Genomic DNA, 16,485 nt, shown 5'->3' with positions numbered 1-16,485 from the left:
CCTGCATAGAAATTTTACATTATTATTAAAAAAAATAGAAGACTTCTGTAAGCATTATAAATGACAACATTGGCAAAGTGATAAACCACACAAGGTCATTGTTTAGAAATGAAACTACTTTCACTGTATTTTTTTTCCAGCAGACAACTAAAATTATTTGCATTTAGTGTAAACAAGTCGTGCGCTTTACTTTTTACCAATATAGATTGCCGTTTACACGAAGGATGGATTGCAACACCAAGTCATCACTGTATTCGGTCTAACCAAAGTATGAAAGCAACATGGGATAAAGCGAGAGAAGTTTGTAAAAATATCAATGCTGACCTGGTATTGCTAGAACCGGAAGATGAAATTTTTATTGGAAATGTGAGGTACTTAATTGTGCACGAAATAGAATTAGACCAAAAGGACAGCTTCAAGTCTTAACATTAGAAATGAATAAAGTCATTTATATCAGTAATCTAATGCAAAAATTTTAGCAGGGGCATAGCGGCCGGTACAATTGACTCGACAGCCGCCGTACCAGTATAAATTTGAAATAATTTCTTTTTTAATAGTCAGCGTGCATCTGACTTGCCATACAAGCTCTTATGCAACGCGTCTGGGATGTTACATGTAATATGGTAGTCGGTATTAGCAACTTTTTATTATTCAAGAAACGATACAAACATGTAACTTATATATTAAAATTTACTTAAAAAACAATTATGGTTATTTAGTATGCTACAAGAATTGTGGATAGGAATATATTACAACACCAGTGTTGCTTCATATGTTTGGCTAAATGGTACATTTGCAGCCTGGATGTCTACAGTCAGAAACACCTCTGTGTAAGTATATGTACAAAAATGTATAAACTAGGTTTATGTTATTTTTCAACTGTCGTCAAAGAATGCAAGAATATTTTTTTACAATTTAGTCGAAGCAATCCATGTCCAAAATGCTCGATATTATTATCATGAAGTTATCATTTTATGATTTGGATTTGTTATTAAATAATATTTTCCCTCTTTTTCGCACAAGCTTATCTGATGCGCTTTTTTCATTTTTATTTTTCATTTGCAAATTGACACGGCTTGACGACAGTTGCCTTTTTTCTTCTTCATCGACAAAGCGATGATCGGAATTTTTTTTTTGACGATGGTTTTTACATATATGGACAACAAAACCTTTACCTTTTACCAAGATGCTTTTTTTTTTAAAGCCGACGAGCCCTGATACCCTTCTGCATGGGTTTGTCAGCAGATTAAAATTTAATTTCCATTAATTTCCAAGGCTGCATATGTATATATATATATATATATATATATATATATATATATATATTATAATTTTCATTGTATAGAATTCCTAACAAAACGAAACAGTGCATGTCGATACAGTACCAAGCAAACTCTAAGAGAGCGTTGTGGATGCCAAAACTTTGCAACGATCAGATAGGTTTTGTTTGCGAAAAAAGTAAGCATGTAGAATTATTTGATTGAATAAAGGAACATCAAGAACATAGAAAATGTAATTTTTTTGTTTGAGTCTTTTTTAATTCTTTGCTCTGTTACTGTATATACGTACAACAATACCTAAATATAATCTCTTGCGGAGAACTGTTTGTTTCATACATGTATTTGTAAGATACTAAATTCACGTACACTTCTATAATTAACATACTCCTTGTTTCAGGGTGTCTTTCTGAGCTTAGCATACTTCTAGATTTAAATGTACGTGTTCATTGTTACATGTTTTATGGGTTTGATAATAATAGCTGGAAGTTAAATTTGAAGATGGACAGCAGAAAAGAATCGAGTATATATTTTAAGTTTGTACTAATGTTTAAAAAATAGCGTTAAGACAATTCTCATTAGCAGAGTCATTTTTTTCAGCAATAGTGAAAGTACATGAAACAACAACAGCAGATCTTGTCACTAAACAACAAGCAATCTCTCTGACAACTGAATACCAAACTTTGGTCTATACCAACTCGCATTGTTCTACAACTAATACACAATCACAAGAACAAACCTCAACGACTGATGTTGTGAAATCTATCTTTAAAGTTTCCAAGGAAGATTCAGCGGATGTCAACACGAAAAACAGTGTCACTGAAGTCATGACTACGGACTTAAATGAATCGCCCACATCGGCGGTTACAGAAAATTATCTTGAAATTGTTGCCAATCAGGTAAATTACTATATATCATGTGAAGGTTTTTGAAAGGTGTTTTTTTTATTGTTAAAAGATATATTTAATGTATGCACACTTTTTGTATTACATATACATGATACACAGATGCTCAATCTTGACGCCAAATTGAAATTCATTAAATAAGCTTGTAGCTGTGTAGTATTTGAAAAAGGAAGAAAAATGTCACATAATACGTCTTGCTGATATACCATACTCAGCCATTTCCATCAAACGTGGAAATGGGAGACACGGTATAAGCATTCTTTCCAATAGAAGCTGAGAAATAATGTTACGAAAATTGCAATGTAGCCTCCAGTTTCTAATGAATGGGGATACCCGCATATAATAATAATAGTGTTGGTATTTTTTGAAACGTTCATAGGCGTTGGTTTAAATTTAAGCTGCTAAAACAACATCATTTCAAGTTGCAGTGTTCTCGGGAGTGGTTGGAGCAAATGGTCGACGAATTGTTACAGATGCTTCAAAGGCATGTAGCGGATTCAATGATTTTTCAGGTAAAGTAGGAAAGGATTTAGTGCTGATACTATCGACGGCATGTTTCGCTAATATACAGTGTAACCCCCAGTGTTTTTAATTTTTAAGGATTTAAGGCGGGTGTTTTGGAAATAAGATTTCAAGCCGGGTTTATTTCGCATGCCAACAAAATGAATTAGAGTATGACTGACTATACAGAACTATAACTATATTTCAATAAGCATGTGCAATGTACATTAATATAATTCAAAACATGAATAATTACGTCGCTTCTCTTTTGGCATCACTTTTTTGTATCAGGCTGTTCACTCATTTGTTTCATTTCTAGCACTACACACGTATGTCATGCTTCATCAACGATTTCAAAACTATGAAATTATCTTATCCTGCATGTTTAGACAGAAAACATGTCTCAGTGGAACTAAGTTTCACCCTGTCCGTCTGTCTGTCATGCATAAAGTTTAGATTAGTCAAAGGAAATTGGTTCGCATCGAAAAAAACTTCACACGTTTATAAAATTATGTGAAAACGAACTAATTTTTGCGTGTTGTTGTACTTAGTTTGTTGCCGATGAAACAGTGCTAGATTTGACATCAAGGTTGTGTTGACATATTTTTTTATTTACAGACTGTAATGACTTTGTTTGACCAATCATTAAACCCTGAAGAATCTATAGGTTTAGGATTGTGTTCTGTAAGTAAAAAAATACATCGTTTAATAGTCGACAATACAGTTTTTAAACGATTTTCATAACTCGAAAGCCGAGAGACAAAGACAAAAATAAGGGAATGCAATGTAAGTAAATCAGTTTACATTTAAGTGAAACGGAATTTCTTTAATTTCTTAAATTATGTACCTTTTGTGGCCAATACAGTGAAACCTGTCTAAACCGAACCTGCATAAACCGAAAGCTTCTCTACACCAGACACGGCTTAAATGCCTCTTTGTCATCAGTTTAAATGAACTTTGAACTTGAGTAAACATGTCACCCTTCGAAGCAATGTAAAATACATCATATGAAGACAATATTAATAATAGTGTAATACCTTGGGTTAAAAGGTAAGAAAGCAGTATAATTATTCAAGTGCCAACTTGACTATTATTTGAATATTTCTTGTCATTTGACTTTCACCTCAGACAAACATAATTTTTACCAACTGTTTCTACCTCTTCAATAATTTTATTGGTTTTCAAATCATTAACATGAAATACATGTATTAAATGCATTCACATTATGAAGCCATGCACTAGATGCATTTATTATTAAGACACGTTCAGATATTAGATGTGTTAATTATTAAGACATTCACTAGATGAATTTATTATTAAGGCATGAACTAGATTCATTCACACTATCAAGCCGTGGACTAGATGCATTCACACTATCAAGCCATATACTAGATGTATTCACACTATCAAGCCATATACTAGATGTATTCACACTATCAAGCCTTGTACTAGATGCGTTCACACTATCAAGCCATGTACTAGATGCGTTCACACTATCAAGCCATGTACTAGATGCATTCACACAATTAAGACATGTACAAAATCCATTTACACTATTAAACCATGTACTTGATACGTTAACACTATTGAGTTATGTACTTCATGCATTTCTACTTTAAGACTTTTATATTATTAACAACGTTGATATGGACTTTCCACCCTCTGTATTACTCCTATTTTTATACATTTAATGCAGTCGCACAACATAACCAGCCTGATAGATATTTTCCTGGAAAAGATAGTGCAAAAAATAAATTTTACCTCCAGACAAGAACACGAGCTACAGCATATAGGTATGATATGACATTCCGTATTGTTTAATTTCAACTAAAATTAAATATTTTCATTTAGTTCGAACTTTTATAAAATATTGGTTACATTGGCTCATTTTGAATTCTATATATGATTGAGTGCCTCGTTGAAACATAGAAATGGTGTCCTTTTTTTGGCAAAGATTAGTGGCTTTCGGTGTTTAAAATAAAACATAATTCATTGTAGACTAATGCTTTAGAATAAGTATCTTGTAGAAAACGTCTGTATTGCATACACATTGGAAATGAATAGATTCTGGAGACTTGCTTATCTTTCTTTAAAATCACTAACCCAGGGACTTTCATTCCCAGATTAACTTAAAAATTTGTATGGTCCATGTTGCATTCAATAGTGCATTGTATGTACGGCATACATCTTTAACGTAATCTTTCTATTTCACCATGAAAATAAACCATTCGATAGATTTACAGCTAGCTGAAAAACACTTTATAGTTCCAATTTCAGTACAAAGTTATTTAGGCTAATGAGTAATTTAAATAGCTCTTTAGGTAGAAATCTGTGGTAGTTTAGTATAGGACACATTGGTATAATGTAGAGCAGATTTCTACCTAGAGCTATTTAAATCACTCACTTAGCTAGCTAGATTTGTGTTGAAATAGGAACTGGTCTATTTCAACTAGCTGTAAATGAAAGATTTAGTTGATATATCGTTTATATGTTCGCTTTAATAATGATATTTCAAAACCCTAATAATATTTCAGAAATGTTTTAATAGGTTACATCGTAGATGTAGTAAGTCATGAAACTATATCTAACCAGTCATATCACCTCAGAGACGTGGAATTAAGGAATATTGAGTGGCCAAGTGAAACCAAAGGTAAGATGTATACTTTCACATTCGAAATTGATGAGCTGTAAAGTACGTTGCTCGTAAGTAATCGACACAGTATAACTGATCGAAGCTATACATACCATGTGCTTTACAATGCAAGTCCACTTGACGACTTCCTTAATTGGACATGCCGTAATTTAAGTTCCTTAATTGTCGTTTTTTCATATCCCATAATTATTGATATCAATAATATTTATACACAGCTAACATTAACCTGTCCGACGAAAGTTCCTTTTCACAAACCCTAATAATTCAGTCGTTATATTCCACTCACTATTGATCGCTATTCACCAACACTTTCAAATTCAAAAAGGCTTCGGTTTAGACAGGTTTCATTGCAGAACAATCATGTTCTGTATTGGAGTCGAGTTTGCATGGTTTACCTATCACCGTCGGAATCCCCGTAAAATATTCTGATTTATCGTAATGGGTATTCTCCCCCAGACACCACTTACGATTAGCGGTTATAGGGATACTTTCATATTAGCCCACTTTGAATGGCTCGCTGTTCGTTACGGTATCTTACAACTCATAAATGATATTTTTAAAATAGCGGTCTAAGCGTTGCCTTTATGTAGAACACACCGATTTTACAGCGATGAGTGTATCCTTTCTTATCATCAATTTGGACCATGGCCTCAGAATCAACATATTGAATTTGGCCACAGCAGAGACAGCAAGGTAATGTTTCGAGTCTTTCGTCAGCAATGTCATTGAGAAAGGTCAAGGCAATGAATCAAATACATTGCACATCTAAAAAAACATTCACCCCTAACTAATGTACGACCTCCCTATCAAAGATATTCATTTGTCCATCGTCTTACTCACCATGGCAAGAAAGTACAGAAAGCCATGGTGTTCACTTAGGATATTTCCTTCAATGTCAAGAGAACGTACTTAAATGTATGTTTTTATCTTTTAACTTATTCGTATACCTTTATTTATTATTGAACATTTCACTTCGTCAGCGTGAACTAGGTGAACCTTGTCAGTAGGGTAACTGGTATTTGTTGACGTTGACGTTTTACGTAAATTGACTATTATATAATAGCTTATTACAACAGACTAGCTTTTACTTTAATTACACATGATGGGATGTCAAATGCATTATTTTGTTATAAACTAAAATAAAGAAAATTATAGGAAATGACTTAAACTGTTGGTAAATTATTGCGTGTGTGTATTATTGCCATTTAGTCATTTTGACGAAATTGCGATTTTAAATTTGACGAATGTGAGAAAAAACAGTAACTGTTCTTTCATCTTTCTATTCACACACACCTAGGTATAATAAATTTTGTGCTGAGGGTATACCAGTACCAGAGAGAAAAGAAAAAAAACCACATATTGATACTTTCATCTTTCGAAGAACTCAGTTTTTTAGCTGTAATAAGACCTATACTGCCTCTCCAAAGAGATAGTGTAAAATCATAAATCTGTGCTAACCTCTCTTGGTCTGGTCTCTCTAACGATGACAATGATGGTGATCTATCGTCTATGCACTGAATTCATTCACTTTAAATCCATACAAACAACGATACATAGCTGGATCTGCAAAACGTACCACCAAGCCTCTTCCAAAATCTCTAACTTCTATGCTCACAGCTGTCAAAAAGGGTCTCCAGTCATACCACGCCACTTGTTACTCACGTAGTGGTATTTATTCAATGTGGATTCTGAAAGAAAATCGAAAGATCTTCTGGAAACACCTCAGTTCAAGATTATTATCAGAATACAATAGCATTAAAACCTATAATTTTTTAACTCTTTATACTTCCATCCCTCATACTCAGTCAAAATCTTCAATCAAAAACATTATACATCGTTGTTACTCCAAAAAGACGGTAAGCCTAGATGTAAATATGCAGTTCTTGGTAGAGCTAGATTTCGCAGACTTTGTGAAAAATAATTCCAAATCATCTTCCAAATATACAGAAGAAAATGTTTACAAAATTCTGGAATTTTTAATCGACAACATATTTGTCCAGTGTGGTGGACGCGTCTTTCAACAAACGGTCGGCATTCTAATGGGAACAAATTGTGCTCCTCTATTTGATGACCTATTCCTTCACTCTTACGAGGCTGACTTTATAGCTGATCTGATCCGAAAGAAAGAATATCGTTTAGCAAGATCCTTTAATCTCAGTTTTCGCTATATAGATGACGTATTATCTTTAAACAATCCTAATTTCGTGGATTTGATACGTCGCATCTACCCGAAAAAAAACTTGACATAAAGGATACTACAGACACTGTTAGGTCAGCCTCATATCTTGACCTACACTCAGAAATCGATGGTAAAGGAAAACTATTGACCAAACTTTACGACAAACGTGATGACTTTTCATTCAGAATTGTCAACTTTCCTTTCATCTGTGGCAACATCCCTTCAGCACCTGCGTATGGAGTGTTTATATCACAACTCGTACGTTATGCCAGAGCTTGCCAAAACTACGCAGACTTTTTGTATCGCGCTAGACTTCTAACAAATAGGCTTCTGGAACAGGGTTATGTTGCTACAAGATTGAAGTCATCACTACAGCAGTTTTATGGTCGTCATCATGAACTCGTGTATCTCTAAGGTGTATCCATCTGCGCAATGAATACGTGTTTAACGTGTCATAGCTTTCCTTTCCTCTTTCGTCTACCCAGCGGACCGGATATGGATACTGTCAATAATTCTTCCTAATGTTTTTTTTTTTATTTTTTAATTGCATATTTTAATTTTAAATAATTTTGTGAAACCTATTCCAGTTTGACTGAACGCACGAGATGTTCGGTATAAAATGCTCTACCGAAAATTAAAAAAAAATAACAGTTGCATGGATCTTTGAATGGGTACTAAGGTTGAAATCAAGATACGTCGGAAGAACAAAGACAGTCATAGTTTATGTTCATAATTTCATAGTTTGCATATGATCATGCAAAGTAGAAAAGGAAACGGATATGATGAAATGCAATAAATGCACCTGCGTATAACCTAAATACAAAATTGTTATTGCTTTCGGAGGTTACCAAAAAATCTCCAGCAAGTTAGAGTAATGAAATCCACGGTAATAGAATAACGACACTTAATTCTTCAAAATAAACTAAAAAGTAAAATAAGTGCGGACAACATTCAAACTCTTCCATATGGTTGAATCTGAGATACGAGAGGATTTCAAATTGTAATTGCAGAGACGTTGCGTACGTTGTTGGTGTTACATTCGGCTGAACCGGGGCTGGTTACGAAAACCAAAATATTGCTATTAGAATGTGGAGTTGTCAAAGGCAATATAAATATATAAAATGTTCGAAAATGGTTATATATCGTTTTAGGGTTTCAATCATAAATCTTTGAAAGATGCCATTAATTGTTGAGGGAAAGCACTATTCGATCATAAGAACGTCCATTTTCTTATGTGGACCGGTAACATTAAGAAATGCTTGCTTCCCATTTCACAAATATATCTAAGTTGATTCTTGGCGTATTTTGATAAAACAAACTTTTTTAAAGAGCAGTTTGTGCTGCAGACGATGTCATATTACAATATAACAAATGTCTCCCCTTTGATGTGGACATTGTAAACATGGAAAGAAATCTATTTGAAGACAAAATGTTAGACATTATTTTTAAAGTTATGCGAACAGTTTTTTTAATCGGGACTCTCATTAACTATATTGACAATTTATTACATAACCCCAATGAAAAAATATATAAATTGTTCGATCAGTCTTTTTGTCCGTATTTCAATTATGTCCCAAATCTTAATTTTTTCGACGTTGGCCATTGGCGACCCTCTTGCTTACGGTTGTAAAATATAACAACGAATAGTATTTTTACCAAAGTATATTCAGCTTAAAGGACTGTATAAATATTCAGAATATCATGTTTATTCTAAAAATGATGAGTTTTATTGTCTAATAGTAGATAAATACGCAAGTACATGTGTATGTTGCGATGTCACTTTGTCTTTTTCCGACGTTTACTATACGTTGCGTGCTACCCGGTCTTTATCAAAAGCTTTTTTCTCGTTAGCTTTTAGTGAACTAATTACTATGAAATTTTGAGTTTTACGTGTATATATGCTGCAGATAGCATATTCTAAAAATATTGGTATTTGGCTGAACATGTATCTTAGCACAGCATATTGTCTGTGTCTTACCAAAATGTCGCATCTAAAATATGTATATTTTATTTATTCACGTGTACACTATGCGATATAATATAACAATATAAAGTATTGAAAAGTTACAATACTAGATTAAATTAATACGACTGTGGATGTAATGAATAAAAAAAAATACGATTTTGGCGAATCTGATAAAATAACGAAAGAAATGTTGAAAAAGAAAACTGGAAAAAGAAAGCCCCCCCCCCCCGATTGATTGATTGTTGGGGTTTAACGCCCGAGCAGCAATATTTCAGCTATATTCAGGCGGTGAACATGAGATGGATGATAAAATGAACATTAAATGATGATGATGATAAAATGAAAAGAGGGGTGGGACACAAGGATAATGGGGTCGACAAATTTTGATTGCCACTAGAAAAAAGGATGGATGGGTAGGGTCGGGCAATTTAGCCTCCATTGGCGGAGCGCAAGGGTTCTTACTCCTATCGTATACCAAAGCAGGGTTCTTTAACGTGCGAGGAACGTGGCATCTATGGTTTGCGGCCAGGTTTTCCGTATTATAGTCTGACAACCCCAGCGTGTAACACGCCAGGGGTACCCCATTCCACCACCTGGGGCACACATCCCAGCTCTGTGGGCAGAACGCCTAGCCCCGTCTGGGTTTCTGAGCACTATTAAGTCGCCTTTTACGACAAGCTTAGCGCTGCTGCAGGCCTATTCTTTTGACACCCGGACCTGCACGGGGCTTCCCCCCTTGCGTGCACTCCTGTCTGTTCATATACAATGATGTCCTGGTGAAATCGGGATCAGCGTGCCTGTATCCAAGTATTTTGAAATGTGTTGACACGCGCTTGCACATTCACTAGTGAAATATTGTAAAATCAACGTATTTCATGATCGACTTAATTACCTCTTGACAATTATTTTAGCTATAATATATATAATAAGCTGTACAAATATTGCAAAAATATTTTTTGATTTTTTGTTCAAATCGGACCAAAAAAAAAAATCATGATTTGTTCTGGTGTGGCCTTTTTGACCCCTTATAACTCGAAAACCGTAAGAGTTATCAGAAATCTGATTTAAAAATGCAGGCAGGTTTATTAATGAGGAATCCAATGAAGAATCCCATAAATAAAAAAATTCGAAAAAAAGTTATGAAAATGTTTTTAGGCGTTGCCCAACTCTGACCCCCTATACATGTAACTTGAAAACGATACAAAACACATAAAATCTGCTGTACATTTGTTTACTCGAATTAAATGAAGAACACATTATAATTAAAACTGAAAAAAATATATAGTTTTTAATAAAAAAACGTATTTGTACCTTTTTTGGCCCCTTCTTCTAAAGCGGCAGGGACAACAAAGTCCAAATTAAATAAGAATCTTCTTAGTTGTTGGTAAAATCATATCAACATTTCAGGACAATTCGTCAACCACAACTTAAGTTATCGCATGGAAACGAAGTGTCCCCAGAACACGACGACAATAACGCGGACGACGACTGTGCCATTACATTATACGACCGCAAGTTTTTTTCGTCGTATAATAAAAACGGGAGATTTCGCTCTCAAATTTTCTCAAAGAGGGAGATTTGCCAGGGTTTTGTTTTCTCGAAATGTTTAGCAATGTTTTATGTTTAGCAACAGACCTTATAAGTAGATGTACGAGTACATGTATTCGGAAAAATCAACATACATCTACATTAGAGATATAAAACCCAATAGGAAAGAAACAAATTCACTTTATACGCTTCCACAATTTGATTTCCGGGAGGGGGGTGCTACTGACTTTTTTGCTTGTAGGATTTTTGGCTTTCTCTTTTAGTGAGGGTGTTTTACTTTTTTTAGCGCATCACAAAATTTGTTTTCGTAATTCCTAACATTTTTACTCAAAGGATAAAATTTCTTTCAAATCATTTTTAAATGGTTGATGCCAAAATATTTACCATATAAGGATGTAATCTGATCATTTCAATTAAACAAAACGTACGAAAAATTAATATCGAATCGGATAATTAAATGATAAAAATATCGTATGTGTTATTTTATGTAAAACATTAAATAAGCACGCTTCTTTTTACATGTAACAATTATAGAACGATGTACGTCGCAATACAAAAAAAACGTCGAAATTTTGCCGATTTCGACGTTACCAAATATGACACCAACACCGTAGGGTACATCATACTAATTTAAGAAAATCTTTTTCCCAACCGGTAATTAAACTTTTTAACACCCGGGCGAATATGAAATTCTCTATAGATTGCATAAAAAAACTGATTCTCCTTTAGACTATTCTTGTTATTCTCCACTCTCCATGTTAAAATTAAGATTTTAACATGCTCACTGAAACTTGTTAAAATCTTACAAGTTTTACCATCTCAAGTGCAAAACGTTTTTTTTACAGGAAGTTGTAATAGGCCCGTTTCAACTTCAATACAAATCTAGGTAGACTACTCAGTAATTAAATATTGCTGTGTAGATAGAATTCTGACCTACATCTCCGTCACACATAACTAAATATTACAGAAAGGGGCACTCGTGTCCTTTCATTCATTTAATACCTTTGATTCAACCACACGAACTTGAAGAAGTTAAGACATGATTAATTAAAGTCGTACATGTTGTACACTAATAAAACAAAGTGGATTTTCTATTTTTAGTGTCATGGCGTCCCATAAGAGAGCTAGGTAAAGAACACCGTTCCGTGAAATGGTGTATCATATATGAAGAGGCTTTTTGTTCAGAATGCGTTGAAGATCATTACTTCGACGACACAAACTCATTGAAATAGATGAAGGGCGTCGTTTAAATTTACCATAAAATAGATGTTCAGAACACGCTATGCTACAATGTGATTCCTTCTGTGTTAACCACCATACAATTTGCTGTAAGGAATGTCTTGCTGAAAGTCACCGAGCATGCCACAAGGTTGTTTCTATTGATGTTGCCTGCAATGGCGCAAAACATTCGTCACCATTCGTCGACTTTATTTACAACTTGGTTCGAATTGTGGAAACAGCAAACAAACATTCTCAAGAACGGTCAACGGAAAGGGAGAATGCCACCCACTCAAAGCAAGAAGTGAAACAGTCGATTCGAAAAAACGAAGGAAGCCATTATCAGTCACGTCAACAAACTAGAACAATGTTTTTTTTAACGATCTCGACAAGCTGGAAAAGGAGGTTAAACAAGAGAACGCCGTTGTTATTTCACAAATCAATGAAATAGAGAATGAAACAAGAATGTTGTAGGAATGTTTCAATAAAGTCAATGGTCACGGTTCGGACCGGCAGGCGTTCACTCTAGCACACGGCAAACATAACAAAACAATTGTAGAAACCCTTCAAGAAAATTTAATAGCTATTGCAAGACAAAGCTCATTTGGGTTTTGCTTATAACGAGAGCGTCGATTTAGAATCATTTCATTCGTTTGGAAAAATAAAGACAAAGAAAAGCGATTCAAGTATCAAATATACACCAAAACACGATCGACATTAACAAATTCCAGTTGCAAGTTGCGAAAAACCACGAATTTGAAAATTGTTTCCATCCAAGTAAGGATAATAATGATGAAACTTTTTGTGTATATGGTCTGGCAGCAACTGATGAGGAAATACTCTTGGCTAACAGCTTTACCAATGCTGATAAGAAAATCTGGTTTATTATGTACAACGAGTTTAATGTATGCCAGTGCACAAAAGAAATGAAGAACATTCCTTTTGATATTGCGTTACTTCCTGGTAAGCCTACCTGCGTATTTAGCTCACGTGAAGACAAAGTTTTACAATTGGTAAATTTTGAATGTCGAAGCAATACGTTTGAAGTAAAATTGAATGCTAAAGAAAAGACACACATTGGAGGGGTTGCAGCCACTAAAGATAGACTTTATGTCGGATACAAAAGCGAGATTTTTGTTCTTGATCGCCAAGGTAACACCATGTATTCAATTAAAACGAAACCTGCAGACAAATTAACATGTTCCTTAGCTGTATGAAGGAATGGACATATCTATTACACAAAATATTCATAAAAACTTTCTGTATCAAGTCTGACGGCTCGAATATATTTACTTCTACCAACCCAAGCTACTCCGTTTTCTGGGAAGTAACAGTTGATTTAAACGAGTTTGTCTATATTGTGGCTACAGACGGTGTGCACAGATTAACACGTTACGGGATGTGATTTGTAGGGGAGACTATTGCCGAAACCCATATGCTATCTGTTTCAATACATCGTGCACCAAGATGTACCTTTCAGTTGACGATGGAGCACGCCTTGCAGTCTTTTGTCATAAAAGCTAAGAAAATTCCTTCATCTTCCTTTAGCGCCATCTCAAAATTTCAAACAATAAAGAATAAAAGGTATTTATCAAAATGCCTTGCCATTAATTTGTGTAAAGTTTTAAATAAAAAATGTAATTATGGGGCCGCCAATGGTGTTGCTTGGTAAAATCGTTTGCAATTCCTTGGTGTAAAACACATAGTTGTTCTCCATCTTGCCAGTAATTGTATCATATAGATGATTATGGCCAATCAGTCTACGAAGCTACTACTTAATAATAAAACGAGTCCTTTCGGTCCACGCCCAAGTAAGGATTGTTATATCTTTTCGATAGAGTTATGATAAACAAACTTTTGGGGCTGTTAACGCTTCATGAACCGCGAAGTGTTTTATGAACTGTCCCAAAGTTGGTGACGCGAGCATAGTTTGGTAAAAAATTAAAACAGTCCTTATATGTAATTTCTACTCGATTCCAGTCAAAATTCAGATTTATTCCTTCATCTAATCCTTATTTAGCTTAGAATTATTTGAATTGCGGCTTTGGGCCAATTGACATAAATGACGTCACAGTAAGTCTATGGAAAATAAATTCTTGCCGAAAAGAGAAATAACCAATCAGAAGGTATAAATAATCAAATTAAATAAATGAATGATCCACGAAAAACCATGGATAGAGTATATATTTTTCCATTAAAAAAAAATTGAGATTACTTTAAAGTAGTAGATCTAACTAAAGTAAACTGAAGGTAATGAATACAAGCTCTGGTGTATTCTTGATGTATCAATACTTTTATTGCGATCAAGTTCCCTAAAATTAGAAAAGACAGTCGATTGTTGAACTCCTTCGACGCATGATTTGACTTAAAATGTAAATGCAGGGTTAATTCTTTGTAGTATAAAACAAGAAGTTTAAGTTGCTAATATTGTTGGCGACTTCTTGCACTCGTAATTTCAGTACTTTATATTCACATATGATATGCATAAATATATGTCTATACTCCACGCTATGCTGCAGATCTGTGCAGTGTTTAGCGCCATAGTGTCATAGCTCTAGCTTCATACGAGATAAAAATGTACCTCTTAAATATTATACACGTGTGTTTCTTGCTTGTATGAGAACGGGAAGTTTACATGAAATAATCGGTTAGCATTGAAACATCACCCAGTTTCCGATTCAGGCACAGGGGCTCGTTACAAGACTATATAGGTCATATACATTAGTAGGGCCCCGATATCTATGAATATTCATTGCCAGTTGTTCCTTGGTTCATTGGTCAATAACCCAGACATCGCTAAAATGTACCTCTTTTAAAAAATCATGCATATGTCTATGTGTGTTTTTTTTTTTTGCTTGTATGAGAACGGGAAGTTTACATTAAAAGATGAAATGATCGGTTAGCATTGAATTTATGTAATATTACTCAGTTTCCGATTCAAACACAGGGGCTCGCTACAATTGACTATAGCCCCGTGCAGGTCCGGGTGTTAAAAGAATAGGCCTTGTCGTAAAAGGCGACTAAATAGCGCTCAGAACCCTAGCCGGGGGCTATAATACGGAAAACCTGATCGCAAACCATAGTGGTGCACCGTGTTGGGAAAGATGCCACGTTCCTCGCACATTAAAGAACCCTACTGTGGTATTCTCCCGGAGTAGGAACCATAGAGCTCCGCCACAGGAGGCTAAATTACCCGACCCTACCCACCTCTCCCTATTTGCAGTGGCAATCAAAATTTGTCGACCCAATTGTCCTTGTGTTCCATCCCTTTTTCATTTCATCATCATTTCATGTTCATTTTATCATCAGTTTCATGTTCATCGTCTGAATATAGCCGAAATATTGCTGCTCGGACGTTAAACCCCAACAAACAAACAAAACAAACAATTGACTATATAGGTCACATACATTATCAGGACCCCGATATCTATATATAGTTATTGCCAGTTGTTTAATGTGGTTTCGGGTAATCAGTTGTTTTGATTGAGCACATTCGGATCATAACTGTTACGACAGAGTACTCAATCATATCAAGGGAACCAAGATTCTAGCGGAAGTCATCCGATTTTTAGAGCATATTGCATTCGTGCTATTTCAGGTGTTGAAAAGTAAGCCAAAATCAGTGGCAGAGAGTATTTGACGATTAGCCACAGTGACTTTGAAGACATTAGTCTTCGATTTTTTTCTGTTACAAGTTGTTATATCGAAAATTATCATTCAGTCTGTATTACCATATATGGCAAGCACAATAGATGGTTTAATCGTGGTCAGAAAAGTGTTTGTAATTGCTTTTTTATTGGATATTTCCAGGCATGCATAATCCGGAATAACATTTAATGACGCGTTAACTAATATGTATTAACATGTTAAATATGCATTCAGTTTATTGATTTAAATAAAAGATTTCTCAACATTTTAATAAATATTTATCAACATGCTAATAATGCATCTATTTATTGATATCAATAAATCATTTATGTGCATGTTAATAAATATTTATTAACAAGTTATTAAATATTTATTTATATCAATAAATGGGGAATAAATTCCACTACGGCTTGCTATTACCATACACAACATGGTTAACTCATGATTCAAAAATAGCATAAGGAAAACTTAATCTATGTGTACGGTAGTCAGGGCAATATTGGACTGAAAATACGGTTTTTGTTTCTAGTATTTATCAATGTGTAAAATAGGACCAGTCACTCTCATTCATGTTACAATAGTTACCGTAC

At 34.5% G+C, this 16,485-nt stretch overlaps 1 protein-coding gene across 1 annotated transcript in view; it reads left to right on the top strand.

The window, feature by feature from the left end:
• Window positions 1-16,485, top strand: part of LOC148621106 (uncharacterized) — a 38,106-nt gene that overhangs the window by 2,766 nt on the left and 18,855 nt on the right. The window contains exons 7-14 of the mRNA XM_088575148.1: window positions 206-371; window positions 720-830; window positions 1,346-1,458; window positions 1,878-2,176; window positions 2,605-2,694; window positions 3,302-3,367; window positions 4,380-4,476; window positions 5,232-5,333. Coding sequence (XP_088431274.1) covers window positions 206-371; window positions 720-830; window positions 1,346-1,458; window positions 1,878-2,176; window positions 2,605-2,694; window positions 3,302-3,367; window positions 4,380-4,476; window positions 5,232-5,333 — 1,044 coding nt within the window. The remainder of the gene's footprint in view (window positions 1-205; window positions 372-719; window positions 831-1,345; window positions 1,459-1,877; window positions 2,177-2,604; window positions 2,695-3,301; window positions 3,368-4,379; window positions 4,477-5,231; window positions 5,334-16,485) is intronic.

Source organism: Perna viridis, chromosome 3 (assembly GCF_037379345.1).
Source record: "Perna viridis isolate PV_CMFRI_1.1 ecotype Kerala chromosome 3, ASM3737934v1, whole genome shotgun sequence".
Classification (NCBI taxonomy): domain Eukaryota; kingdom Metazoa; phylum Mollusca; class Bivalvia; order Mytilida; family Mytilidae; genus Perna; species Perna viridis.
Note: the sequence above shows the minus strand (reverse complement) of the source record. Positions and strands in the feature narration are given on the sequence as shown.